At 53.0% G+C, this 11,996-nt stretch overlaps 1 protein-coding gene across 3 annotated transcripts in view; it reads right to left on the bottom strand.

Annotated features, from left to right (window-relative positions):
- Nucleotides 1-11,996, bottom strand: part of mgaa (MAX dimerization protein MGA a) — a 31,083-nt gene that overhangs the window by 6,311 nt on the left and 12,776 nt on the right. Inside the window, exons 3-22 of one of the 3 annotated variants that reach the window (XM_026151252.1) lie at nucleotides 10,060-11,761; nucleotides 9,723-9,978; nucleotides 9,521-9,637; nucleotides 9,275-9,397; nucleotides 8,431-9,161; nucleotides 6,574-6,844; nucleotides 6,371-6,498; nucleotides 6,212-6,280; nucleotides 6,013-6,124; nucleotides 5,617-5,936; nucleotides 5,006-5,308; nucleotides 3,561-3,894; nucleotides 3,175-3,462; nucleotides 2,437-3,095; nucleotides 2,227-2,349; nucleotides 2,039-2,150; nucleotides 1,197-1,303; nucleotides 684-772; nucleotides 368-470; nucleotides 72-183 (exon numbers count right to left, since the gene is read on the bottom strand). In XM_026151252.1, coding sequence (XP_026007037.1) covers nucleotides 72-183; nucleotides 368-470; nucleotides 684-772; nucleotides 1,197-1,303; nucleotides 2,039-2,150; nucleotides 2,227-2,349; nucleotides 2,437-3,095; nucleotides 3,175-3,462; nucleotides 3,561-3,894; nucleotides 5,006-5,308; nucleotides 5,617-5,936; nucleotides 6,013-6,124; nucleotides 6,212-6,280; nucleotides 6,371-6,498; nucleotides 6,574-6,844; nucleotides 8,431-9,161; nucleotides 9,275-9,397; nucleotides 9,521-9,637; nucleotides 9,723-9,978; nucleotides 10,060-11,761 — 6,059 coding nt within the window. The remainder of the gene's footprint in view (nucleotides 1-71; nucleotides 184-367; nucleotides 471-683; nucleotides 773-1,196; nucleotides 1,304-2,038; nucleotides 2,151-2,226; nucleotides 2,350-2,436; nucleotides 3,096-3,174; nucleotides 3,463-3,560; nucleotides 3,895-5,005; nucleotides 5,309-5,616; nucleotides 5,937-6,012; nucleotides 6,125-6,211; nucleotides 6,281-6,370; nucleotides 6,499-6,573; nucleotides 6,845-8,430; nucleotides 9,162-9,274; nucleotides 9,398-9,520; nucleotides 9,638-9,722; nucleotides 9,979-10,059; nucleotides 11,762-11,996) is intronic. The other 2 variants (XM_026151254.1, XM_026151253.1) reach the window with 2 other exon arrangements.

Here is an 11,996-nt window from a genome sequence, read left to right as displayed (position 1 = left end):
AGGTCTTCGAGGCCTTGGGGTTCATAGAGCTCTTTGAGTTTTCAGCTTCACACGATGAACCTACGCCTCACCTGTTCTGCTGCAGATGTCCCTGACGTGTCCGTCCCTCTGCTGCGTCAGACTCGTCCTCAGACTCTTCAGGTCCTCCATCTCCGACTGCAGCGCCTCGATCTCGTGTCGAGCCTCGAACACAGAAAAGCAGAGAAAACGTCAGGCTCGTCTTCATCAGCGGAGCGTCGACAGCCCCTCCCCCTCTGCGTTTAAATCGCAGTGATCAGCGAGAAATTGAAGGAAACCCGGGAGGTTCCTGATCAGAGGAGGAGGAGCTAAGAGCACCTCTGATGATTTACAGGTGTTTCCTGGTTACCTGCTCCAGCAGTAGCTCCTGAGGAGAGTCTGAGCTGCTCGTGGCCGATCTGAGAGCCGCGAGGAGGGCAGAGCCGGCGCGAGGAGCTGTCACCTCCTTCAGCCTGAAAACATGAAGAGACACTTTAAACACGGGCCCACTAACCTACAGTTCCTTTGACCTCCACCAGGTGAGCAGTTACAACTTCCACCACCGTGGGGCAGCGTCCTCACAGTGGTTGTTGTTTCATATTTGGTTTTATCCCCGCCCCCTTTTTCTCTACTGTAGTTCTTTTTGGAGTCAGGTGACCCCCGGAGAGCCGAGGGAAGGTTCTTACTCTGAGCTCCTCCTCTTCCTCGCCAGCCAACTGTTCACTCCCACCGTCTCCGTGGCAACGCCCCAACCTTCATCATCTTCTTGCTCCACCTGGCACAAACACAGACGCCTTGGGTGAGGCATGGCTGGACGGGCTTCAAGTTCAACCGATCAATAATCAAAGCTCTTTGTAAGCACAGTCTGACAGTTAATCCCACCTGACGCTTGTTTTTGAAATCTTCATTCGTTTCCTCATCTTCATTTTAAATCTCATCAAACTCTTTAAACTTCATTCTGAACTTTTCTTTACCTGATCAGGGTCACATTTAATCCCAGGGTTTTTAATCCTAGTCTCACTTCCTGCTACTTCTTGCTTTTTCATATAAATTAAGTTCGCTTCTCTCACTCTCCTCATCTCCGTTTTCCCATAAATTATTCCCTGTAAAGCTGTGCTTTTATTTTGAAAAAATAAACACTTAGGGAGCTTCCTGTGGTCAGAGTGAGTTAAAGATGAATTTCCATGATGGTTTCTTACATCGCTGTCCGTGACAACCACTCGTTCTTCATCTGATGAGATAACTGTCGGCTCATCCAAAAGTTCTGGCGCCGCCGCCATCACTGCTGCTGTTGGTTTGATCGGATCTAAATAAGAAGCAGACACACGAGTCAGAGACGCATCTTCAAACAGGAAGTCATCGCATGCCTGTCTCGCAGTTTCTCAGTAGAGTTTAAAAAACACGCGCTGGAGGCGACATCCGCCTGCTCGCTGTCAGAAACGCTCCGGGACGATCAGAGAACTGAACGACTACTCGCCAGAGTATAGAGCAGCTTTACGGTTCACCAAGCCACAGATTCATCACCGCCATCATCACCGTCGGCATCATCACAGCATCGTTGCGTCAGCTTCCTGACTGTGTCAGAGGCGTCCTGTAGCGCCGCCCTGAGGACCCGTCTGACACCTGAATAAATAAACACTTTGATAAACATGATGCTAAATCTGTCACGTGGTCGTGTTAACCGCAGTTTTATTGATCGTGTGGATTTTACAGGTGAGAGAGCGCACACTGTCAGCATCACATCCTTCGTCAGTCATTAGGCGACGCCCCCAGCAACTTCCAAGTCCAGCGGCTGTCAGCTGACCTCTGGCGCACATTGCTGATGGGGCGTACTAAACTATTCATTCATTATCGGGACGCAGCGGTTGATTAATCTTCACATGATTGGCTGTAGAGCATGTCCTGGTCACGCCCCCTAAGCTGTATAGTTCCTGCGTGAACATGACATCGCTCTGTCTCGTCTCCTGCTCGGTGCTGACGTTCCCAATAACCAGGCCACTGTCAGGGTCACATGACCCACCTGAGTCTTTCTGCCTCTCACCTGCTGACGGCGCGATGCTCCACAGGTACTCATCCCGCCTCCTCCTCAGCCTCCTCTTCTTCCTCTTCAGCTGTGACTCCTTCCTCCTCAGCTCCTGGATCACCTCCACCGCCTGCAAGCAGACAGCACCACTCGTTACCCTCCAACCCACCTATCCACCGACCAATCAGAAGCGTTCATTTACTGACCGTCTTCAGCGTCGAGACCTTTGACGTCTTCTCCCCCGACTGTCCCACCGTCCTCCTCAGACGCTCCAACAGCTCACGCAGCCGCACCCGACGCAGCCGCTCCAACGCCGTGTGGAGGAGGCGCTGCAGTACACACACGCAGACACATCTGTGAGCAGGAAGTGTGTGAGATCTTCTTCATGTGTGTGTATTTCCTTTTCGCCTTCCTACCGTGTTGTTGGCGAGCGGCGCCCTCTCATCGTCGCTCTCTGACTCTCTGAAGTCTGACGAGTTTTCCGTCTCACTGCTTGACGTCACCTCTAACGACTGTGTCTCCGTGGTAACATGTGGCTTCTCATCCACGCAGATGATGTCCAGCTCCACTGGGTCCTGAGCCGCCTCAGGTTGAGGACCTGGCGGTGGCGCAGGCATGACCTTCAACCCTAACGAAAGTGGGGATGTGGGATTGCCCTCTGAGGGTATCTGGATGGTGGGCGAGATTTGAGGTGGTGTACATTTGAAGATCAGCCCCCCTGCTCCCGTGGCGACCACAGATGCCGTTGCGCCTTCGACACCCTTCTCGGCGCCATGAGGCACGGGGGCTTTGAGCGACAGGAGCTTCACTGGGGTCATGGGGGGGTTGGAGGGGTGTGTCTGCAGCAGGGTGAAGGAGCCTGGCACCGTTAGCACCTTGGTCGGGGTCTTGGGCGGAGCTTTGGCACAAGTGACAATGATGGGGTCCAGGCTGGAGTCGGCAGGGAGGATCTTAAAGGTACAGGTGCCCTTCTGAGACAGGAAGCCAGAGCTCAGGGACGGCGAGGAGGGCAGAGGCGGAGCCTGGGGACTGACTGTGTGGGCCACAGGGGAGAGGAGCGAGGAGGAGGAAGGACCTGCAGGGACAGAATCACAATCAAGATTTTAGTTTAACCTCAGATACGCCCCGCCCATCCCCAAGGTCTGCAGACTCACCTGGCTGTGCAGGCGAAGTGGGCATGACCGCCCTCAGCTGGCTGACGGGGACCAGCTTGACCAGTTTCCCGTCGGGTCGGCGGTAAAACTGGACGCCGGAAACCATCTGGACCGGCTTCAGGAGCATCTTCTGAGACCCGGGGGCGGGGCCCGGAGGACGAGGGGCCACGACAGGAACCGTCCCAGGGGGAGGCGGGACCTTAATCAGCACTACCTGAGGGGCTTTAGGGGTCGCTGTGCCTGGAGATGGATTAACAGGTGGCGCTGGCGAGCTGCTGGACAGAGACTCTGAGCACAGACGGATTCATCAATACTTTATTGATCGATCAGGCAGAAACAGAGATTATTTATTGATCAAAGGCAGACTATCACACGGAAACGCTCACCTGTGATGGAGGTCAGGAGGGTGAGCGGTGGGACCGCTCCAGGTGGGGTCACAGAAGAGGAAGCAGTGGTGGTGACAGTGGGAGAGGCTGTAGTGGCCGCTGCGCTTGTGGTGGTCACAGCAAGGTCAGAGACCACAGAGGAAGCTGAGGAGACGTCAAGAGGCGTCGGCCCCGACCTCCGAGCAGAGGTGGAGGAGGGGGGTCGCAGAGATGGCTGCTGCTGACGGGATGAGCTCACCCGTCCCGTCAGGTAGGCCGCCAGCCGGTTGGCCGGGTGGAGCGCCCCCATCCTCCCCAGCTGGATCTTAGCCAGCGGGTAGAGCTTCCCGTTCACCTGCAGGACGACACGGAGGGAGAGTCAGGTGAGTGGCGAGCGGCAGGTTAATCGTGATGCTGGTGACGCTCCGCCCAGGTCACAGGTCAGCAAACACAGATAGAAATTAAGGGTGACATCGTGACGAGCGTGTGAAGAAGCTCAGCTCATTCTTTTTTCCCCACCTGTCCCGTTTGGCTCTTTTGCATCAGAATTTTTGTCTAAAGGCGAATAAAGATGCCCAACAGATTTACTTTACCAGATGGACCATCCCAGCTTTGCCGTAATGGTCCATTTGATTCACCTTTTATTGTTTATTTTATTTATTTTCACTTGCTAAATATGAGACAGACTTGACTGGGGAAAAGAAAGAAAAACAGCGGGGCAGAGGGACGGGGATAAAGGGCCATCCATTCGCTTCCGCTTATCCTTTTTCAGGGTCGCGGGGGGCACTGGAGCCTATCCCAGCTGTCATAGGGCCAGAGGCGGGGTACACCCTGGACAGGTCGCCAGTCTGTCGCAGGGCCAACATACAGGGACAGACAACCAATCGCACTCACTTTCATTCGCACATTCACACCTAGTGACAATTTGGGTTATCCAATTAACCTATCCCCAGTGGGATAAAGGGCAAAAAACAAAAACAAACAAAAAAAACACAAAATACATCTATGAATCACCTGGATCACCTGTTGAGAAAGAGAAAAGAGAAAACAAGCAGAAGAAAACGAGAGTAATAGAATAAACAACATCACAATGATCTATGTGAATATAACAGTAAATACTAAATATTAAACATTATTGTGCAGCACGTAAGATCGACAGCGCACAGTGTGCTTTGAGGTAGGAGCCAAAAAGGGTGTAGTTTGTGTGTGTGAGCACCCGTGTGTACACCTGTGAGCATGGATGCGCTCGTTTTTAAAAGGTTCCTTCATGAGGGTGTGGGGGGGTGTGGGGGGGCCACAGCCCCGTCCACCAGGGCATGAAGCAGGTATGGAGGAGATCAAGACTCCAGACATCCAGAGGCCCCCAGAACACAAGAGACCAAGGAAGACCAACAGAGGGGCAGCCGCGCCACTGTCCCAGAAAGAGCTGAGGAGAGTCCCAGATGAGGGGCTCAGCTCATTCTTACCTTGATTGGCTGGTCCGTTCCTCCCGGCGCTTTCCTATTGGCTGAGAGGAAGCCGGCAGGCGAGATTCCCGTCAGGAAAGGCAGAGCCATGTTGACCTTCGCCTCTGACGTCACTTCCTGTCCACTGCTCTCTGTCCAATCGTCCACCTGTTGATCCGTGAAGCCATCCTCCTCTGTGATGTCATCTTCCTCCACCTCCCTCTGCCAGTCCTCCACAGGCTCCGCCTCCTGCATTCTGTGCTCCTTCTTCATGTTACGTTCCTTCAGAGGCTCCACCTTCCTGCCCACCCATGCTGCATCCACCTGAAAGACATGAGGTGTAATCAACCATCACACGTCAGGCGAGTTTATCACTGTGACACACGCGTAACCATGGTTACAGGCGTTGCGGTCATTTTCTGGATGACAGGAAATGGTGACCACATAAACTAAAGCTCATTTGTTTCACAGGTGAACGCAGCTGTGATTGGTGGAAACAGCCCAGCAGCTAACCAATCAGCTGGCAGGACGGTTTCTGAAACTCAGACTCAACCAATCAGAAACATTTCTACCACCTTTATGACTTATCAATGAAAATGCACCATTACAGAGGAGGCTGCGACGGCACCCACCTGTCTGCGCGGCGCTGTCGATTTCCTCGCCTTCAGCGCGGATCTGGATATCTTGACGTGGTACTGGATGCAGCGCTCGGCGCCGCTGCCTTCCACAGACTGGCCGGTGGGATGGATGAGGAAGTTCTTGATCCAGAACGGGCGGTCTAGCCGGTTCTGAGCCATCGCCTCGCACAGCTCCATCAGCACGAGGGTCCGGTCGGCCTCGCTCTTCCACTTAAAGTCGGCCCTGATGAAGAGACGCTTCGACGGCTTCGGGGTCGGCTCAGCAGGAGGACTCGGAGGAGGCTCGGAGGGAGTCGGAGCCTGAAGGGCTTCACCTGCAGAGGAAACCTCCATGAAAGGACAGAAAACATGGCAGCAGGGGCTGATGGGAGAGCAGCAGCGTGAACGCACCTGCAGGAGGCTTAGAGGTCTTCTTCAGCTTCTTCACCTTGTGGGGCTTCGGCCGATCAGGTCGGACGGTGCCTTTGGTTGCCTCCCGGTGGACAGACGGTGTCGGTTTCACCTGGCAATGAATCAGGTAATGGCACAAATCACAGCAGAACAAACATTTACAGTAAGAGCCTCGTTCCCTCAGGAACTGCTGGCTTACCTTCTGTTTCCGGATCTTTCTGGAGTATCCTCGGACTCTGGCGCAGCTGCGGTGATCTTCTCGGACCTTCTGGAAACAAAGAAACGAGTAGTTTGTGCAGCGGATAAATGTGCGGAACGGCCTTTAAAGTGCTACGTCCATGTTTAAACAGGTCCTTACCGCAGGGCGGGTCTGTGGAGCCGCCTCAGGCATGCGTACCGGCTCTGGATCCGAGCGCCCGAGATCCCTCCTCCACAGAGTCCGGACCCGCTCGGCAGGCTGGGAGACGCTGTCCGCCTCCTTCAGAACTGCGACATGACCACGGGGTTATTATTTTTATCTATGCTTCTCTGACGCTTAAACCGTGAACCGCAGAGACTCACCGTAGGCCATCTTCATCCTCCTCTTCTTCTTGGTGCTCCCGTGGTGTGAGGAGGGGCTGGAGTCGGACCCGTCCAGGTTCTTGAGGAGGACCACCTTCTGTTTGAGGCAGCTGCAGCCGAACATGCACGCTGGCCGGCCGCAGTGGCTGATCCTGGAGTCGCGGGAGAGGCCGAGGCAGACGCAGCCCAGCCGGCAGAACTCGTTCAGACACGGCGGCGCTCGTCTGCGGCTCAGCTGGATCGGCGCCGTCGGGTTCTCGCTCACGAAACCCTGAAGAAGAACGTCAGACCTGTTTATTCTAAACGTGCGTGAAAATCTGCCCACTTCCTCATGAGTGTTTCGCATTCGTTTTTTTTTCTTGCTTGTGTTGCACTGATTTCCTGTCACATGACATCTGTGCTTCCTGTTGATAGCAGCGTCACACAGTCAACATGTCTACTTTAGTTTTTGACCTTTAAATAAACGCAGATAACCCAGAGTTTGTTTAAGGCTCGGCACGAGAGCACCGCACCACTGCTCACTAATCTGTAATTACTTTACCTGAGCGGTCTCTTGGACGTGTGCGCTGTAGTCACGCCGGCATCGAATCATCCAGGTTACGGTTAAAATAATCAAATTACAGCATTTATGTTAGACGACTTTTAATTAACTGCTTCAGCCCACTTACAATGAGAATGTAAAACAAAAATGTAGTCACTGACCTGTGTAGCATGTTAACACTATTGGAAGTAAAAATAACTTTAACTCCAATTTTGAAAACAACCTTTTTTTTGTATAAAGCTGACTGTATTATGAGTCTGTGGTCTGGGAGAGAGTCTGCAACTGTCTGCAAAATACAGTAAATAATGACCAATGTTGGGCAATTAATTATATGATGATTGATGATGAGATGAAGGAGAACAACAGCCTGATACCTGCAGGCCTGACAACAGCAGATGTATCACTGCTGTAACACCTGTAACACAGCAGTCGCCTCATTGTTCTGACACACACAACAAAACTACTGACTACACTACACACTAACTACACACTAACTACACAAGACAACACACTAACTTTAGACCAAAACACGCTAAACGTCTCAAATCTCTCACATCTCAAACACGCTGTCACTCCTAAAACTTCCCCCTTCCTAAACTACTAAGTGCCATGTTGCCATATCATTTTTTGATTGGTCGACATGGTACATTTTTGCACCAATAGCAAACGGGAGGGTAGGAGGAGTTTGGGTTTTGTCTTTGCTCACAGGCTTTCGAGCGTTTTCCCTATAAAACGCGGTTTTTACCGTTTCTTCCCGCAGTAAATATAAACAATGACAGTATTCAGGAAGAAAACCAAACATTGCAGATATTTTTATCGTAACTCTGGTTTTACGTGGCCGATCAACACAATTTAAAAACTGGTATATACGAATGTGAATCGCATCATCGGCTGGACTTTGGGATAAGGTGGCATCGTTCTGATCCCATACGGGAGCAGCCAGACACTCACTGACTAACACTGAAGAACAGAATCGTTAACGTATTAATTTTAATTTCAATTCAGGTTAGATTTTTTTTCTGTGCGCAGACACCTGCCAGCTTAGAGGGAACATTGGTTGTAACCTTGTAATAGTGTCTAATTATCTTTAATAGTCCGTGATTATTAACAGTGTGTGGTTGTTATTACTGGTCTGTAATAAACACCTGTTAGTTTGCCCTTCACATCATTTAAACTCACACAGCACAAAGTTCCTGCAGTATTTTTCAAAGAGAACATTAAAATGATCATTTATCACAAAAACAAACAGCTGTTTTACACTGAGCTGCACTTTCACCCCCACCCTCTAGGAGATGCTGCAGCCAATGAATGCTCACCGTCTGAGTGAAGAGGGACGTGAGGGCGATGGCGGCCCTCTCCGTAGTGATGCTGGTCCGGCGCAGGCCTTCCCACACGGCACCGTCTTCCAGGACCTTCTGTTTTTGCAGAGCACGGGTCATCGGCTGGCGCCGACTCCTGCCGCCGTCCTCGCTCTGCCCGCCCCCCAGCTCAGAGTCCGACTCCAGCGGGGCCAGGTCCCTGGACATAACCGATGGGGGCACTGTGGCCCTAGAGGGACTGAGGGTCTGAGATGAGGTCCTGGGTTTGAGCCTCCTCCGCCTCTTGATGGGGTTTGAATCTGGGCGTGATGGAGGCGCTGAGGGGGCGTGGCCCACAGGCTGCTGAGGTTCCAGTTGACTGGGTTCAGGACCCAGAGCAGCTGCAGGTTCTGGTCTGAGTTTGCTCTGTTTAGAACCTTTCTGCTTCCTCTCACCCCTCCGGCCTGGTTTAGGCTCTTTGAAGCGGGGCCTCTTGGAAGGGGGAATGAACCCAGATATGAGGTCAGAGGAGGCGGGGTCGGCGGTCTGCTTCTTCAGGACGTGGTCCAGGGTCCGGACGTAGCTGGTACTCCTGGTGGGCAGCTCGTACACCAGCGGCTCCACCGGCGGCTGGGAGAAGCTGGCGGCACGCTCGTCGATCAGCTTCCCCTCACTCTCCAGATACTCGTCCAGCATGTCGCTGCAGAACGCCGACAGGTTCTTCTTCTGCGGCTCTGAACTCGAACCGGCTGCAGGATTCAACACAAACCAGTTAGACCAGCACACGGCCCAGCGCGGCCGGAGCCGAGCTGAAAAACAACAAAACTATAACCAGCTGTGAGCACATGGCGTAGAAAAGCACCTTCAGGTCTGCAGGCTGAAGGTGTGGGCGGAGTCTCAGACAACGTGAACTTCGCTCTCCAACCTTTAATCTGAGTGACGTCTGTGGTTTTTCCTGTTCGGGACACAAATGCAGCAGAAACACCTGAAACAGAAGAGAACACAGGCGGAGCTGTTACCTGTAAACGGACTCGCAGGTGTTCTGCTCAGGCTGGGTGTTCAGGCACAGGTGAGTCAGGACACTTTGCTTGTTCGTGCTCATGCTCACCTTGAGACGTTGACAGCGGCTCCATGCTGGCGCCCGGCAGGGGGAAGGGCAGGCGGACTCCCAGGTACTGTAGGTCAATGGCCAGAGACGGGTCCAGCAGGTTCATCTTCAGACCGACTTTCACAGAGAAGAACAAAAGCAGTCAGAGACAGAACAGAGAGCTTCTACCTGCTGCCTGCAAACAGGAACCAGGGGATCGTACCTTCCTGCAGCACAGGGTGGATGACCTGCCTGTGCTTCATGAGCTTCAAGTCTCTCAGCAGAATCTTCTGGAAGGAAGCGATCATCTCTGCCAGACTCTCCGCTTTGGGTTTGGATGGGTTTAAGTCGGAGCTTTGTTCATCGCTTATGTCCAACCGGTCACCGCCCTCAGGTGAGTCTGCAGTTCTTTGACCGTCAGGTGTGGGCCGTGGAGCCGGCCTGTCGGAGGAGTCGGCCAGGTGGAGCTTAAGAGCCTCCTGAAACAGGGGCTGTGTGTTAACCCTTAGTATGCATGCTGTATTATGGTGGTTTATGATCAGTTATCTATCCAACGTTACCTTTGAAGTGAAAGAGATGAATAACTGCTCCTCCACTTCCTCCAGGTTCGGCTGCATGCTCCTGTAGGTGGAGTTGTCCACCTCCTGCTCCACCTCGCTCTTGCCAAGCCTTCGCTGCCGAACCTCCTTCTTTCGCTTGCAGGGTTTTCTGGCTGGGAGCGGATGGACCTGCTGAGAAGGTTCATGTGTTTCTGTCACAGGTAAGCAGGGAACAGCCGCCGCCTCAGTGTTCGAAAACTCCACCCCCATCCCGAGGTCGACGTCATTGGACAAAAACTGCACGAGGTCAGCGAGTGAAGGCGTGGGAGAGAGTCCGTCGCCGTCTATTGACGAGAAGGTTGGCGACAGAGGCAGTTGAAGGGCGAGTGGGGATAGCTCTGCGGGGAAGGGCAGCGACTGTTCGCTCTCTGGGAAAGATGCCGGAGGATCAGGAGCAGGCATGGAGGTGTTTGGACTCTGTGGTTCAGGGTCCTCAGGTAAAGTCTGCGGTGGAGGCTGAAATGTTGTGAATGACGTGTCTACGAAGGACTCGGGTGGAGGTAACACTGTATGCCATTTAAACACAGACGGGTCTTCGGTGTCCTGCGAGTCTTCAGGAGGTCCTGCTGCATCACATGCTTCAGAGGCCGCAGAGTCGAGCTCTAAAGCGATCGAGGCCGGCAGGTGAGGTAAAGGTTCTGGAGAACTCGCAGGAGACATCGGCTCATAGCCGAAGGACGAACACTCTGGGTCAGGAAGCGAAGACCTCAGGGTGGGGGAGTCTAAAGGTGGTGTCGATGATTCAGGTGGTGTTTGTGGTGAGTTCGGGGAACATAACACTGTGTGGAGGGGCGGGGGGGCAGTAGGAGGCAGTGAAGAGGTAGTAAGAGATGCCCCGAGGGAGCAGAATGGCTGGTTTAAGCCAGGTAACACTTGGGTACTGTCAGGGCCTCTCGGCTCTGGGCCCGGGCTTTCGGAAACGCGAGCCGAGCGGTCGTCAGTTCTTGGACCCAGCAGATGTGCAGCAGCAGCTGGACCGGGCTGCTGAGGAGACACGGTTTGTCCAGAGACATTAAAAACCATGTCAGCTAGAGGATCTGTACATCCGGAGGTCGTGAGGTCGGGCTTCAGGCTGCCGAGATCCTTGGAGGGATATGCTGCACCGGCGGTACCTTCCCAAAGCGGATGTGCAAAAGAAGCAGCAGAACTGGCCAATACGGACAGGCGCTCAGGAGGAGCTGCCGGGGCCAGAGAGTCCGGTTTGTTCTTTGTCTTTTTAGAGTGCTGCCTCAGAAAGAGAGCGAGCGCCGGCAGAGGCAGCCGAGCCGGCCGCTTGTGCTGCTTCATGGCTGTCTCTGTTGTAGCGTCTGGGTTAGGTCGGTGCTCCAAGTCCTCAGAGGAGTTCTGGGATACTTCTGGAGCAGCACGACCAGGACCACCCCTCCCAACACCATCGTTACAGTTTAGTGAATTCAGCGACTGCCCGTCGTCCTTAATGGTCCCTCTTATTTCACATTTCCTTGGAGGTGCTTTAACACATGTACTGTCTTTAAGGGCTTCTCGTCCTTTAGCTTTTACACTCGAGTTCTTAGTGTTGGTTTGCTCTGCTCTGAGAGAGGCGCTGTGATTGATGCCGAGCTGCTCCAGGTTGCATCTCTGCAGTGAAACGTGAGCTTCACGAATCAGCTCCGAGAACAACTTCTGAGCTGGACGTGAGACGCTGCTGAGGCAAAGCAAACGAAAACACTGGATTAGTGACATCGGTGTTATTTATGAGGTCAATCAAAACCTGCAGCATTAAACTCGTTGAGAGGACTGTTTACAATCAAGCTTCATACATGGAGCTAAAATTAGCCCGTTTCCTCCTGTGCAAAGGGGTTTGGGATCTCTGATTCTCTGTGATGTTGTATTTGTCTAACTTTAAAAAAAAATAAATCAAGTAAAGGCTTCGGAGCACT

This window comes from Astatotilapia calliptera, chromosome 19, assembly GCF_900246225.1.
Source record: "Astatotilapia calliptera chromosome 19, fAstCal1.2, whole genome shotgun sequence".
Taxonomy (NCBI): Eukaryota; Metazoa; Chordata; class Actinopteri; order Cichliformes; family Cichlidae; genus Astatotilapia; species Astatotilapia calliptera.
This window is presented reverse-complemented; position numbering and strand designations above follow the sequence as displayed.